Consider the following 1,108-nt stretch of genomic DNA (forward strand, 5'->3'; position numbering starts at 1 on the left):
GGGAAAGAGGGCAAACCTCCCTATCGCGTCTTGAAGAAAGACTTTAATCCAAATTTAAAGAGGTCATCGCTGCTTTAGAACTTACTCGTACTGGTAACAGCTCATAGCAGGGTTTCTAAAGTGAACATACATGGAGGCAGCTCACACAAAGCTGGTATCACCAGGAGAAGGAAGGCCTCCTGTTGCTCATAAGTCGACCTACCAGCACTTGACTTTTCCTTCTGCAGCTTGAGAAACTGCTGGAGGAAACTGCCATCATTAACAAACTTGTTGGAAACACAGGCTTCATTGTCAGTACCGTCATCTCTGAACAGAAAAAGAAAAGTAGGTGATGGTACTCATCATCCTCCCCAGCCCCCTCACATGCATTTATTTTGAACAGAAAACATGACAAATGCTCACGACTACTAATCTCTCTCATCTACGCTGAAAACACACCCAGCTTTTCAAAAGCACAAGAACCGTTCAGCTTGCTGCTTACAGCATTTACCCAAGCCCTCCACCTGGCTCCTTTACTGCCCCACTGAAACAGGGTTTCTACTTGCTCTGTTACACTACCCTGCTTCCAAGAACCCCAGGCAAGCATTTAACTGTAGAACTGTGCTAACTCTTAAGAGTCACGATTATAAGAAAGGTAACAAATAGGAAGCAGAAATAAAGTGTAAGAAGACTCTTGAAAATATATGATTGCTGTTAGCATGTATCTGTTCACTCTAGTATCTGAAAAATCTGACTAGGTCAATTAGAGCGCAAGTATCCTACTCCAACCTTTAGCTACTCAATTATCAATTTCAGCTTCCTCAGTATTTGCCTCCAAGCGCAAGAGCTTTGTAAAGCTTGTCTCTTCAGTGTCATTTGGCAGACATGCCCGTCTTCTGCCAGCGAAGCTCCCGTCTAAAAGCACCGTAATTCACACGTACTCTCCAAACAGAGGTAGCTGCTGTATGCTCAGGTAATTCTGTCTCGCCTGCTGCTCCAGCCTGGCCTCGATTTCTCTCTTTTTCTGCGCTATCAGCTCCTCTTGGTGAAGGATGTTCACGTTCGTCTTGGCCGATTTAGACTGCGCGACCCCAAACCACCGGCTCGCTTTCCCCCCGGGAGAAGGGGG

At 45.8% G+C, this 1,108-nt stretch overlaps 1 protein-coding gene across 1 annotated transcript in view; it reads right to left on the reverse strand.

Annotated features, from left to right (window-relative positions):
- SUGP1 (SURP and G patch domain containing 1) overlaps positions 1 to 1,099 on the reverse strand; it is a gene marked incomplete at its 5' end in the record, with an annotated part of 20,063 nt that extends 18,964 nt beyond the window's left edge. The window contains 2 exons of the mRNA XM_009324955.1: positions 203 to 306; positions 921 to 1,099. Of these exons, the coding sequence (XP_009323230.1) occupies positions 203 to 306; positions 921 to 1,099 (283 nt within the window). The remainder of the gene's footprint in view (positions 1 to 202; positions 307 to 920) is intronic.
- Between the last annotated feature and the right edge of the window lie 9 nt (positions 1,100 to 1,108).

Source organism: Pygoscelis adeliae, unplaced genomic scaffold (assembly GCF_000699105.1).
Source record: "Pygoscelis adeliae isolate BGI_AS28 unplaced genomic scaffold, ASM69910v1 Scaffold726, whole genome shotgun sequence".
NCBI classification, from domain to species: Eukaryota; Metazoa; Chordata; class Aves; order Sphenisciformes; family Spheniscidae; genus Pygoscelis; species Pygoscelis adeliae.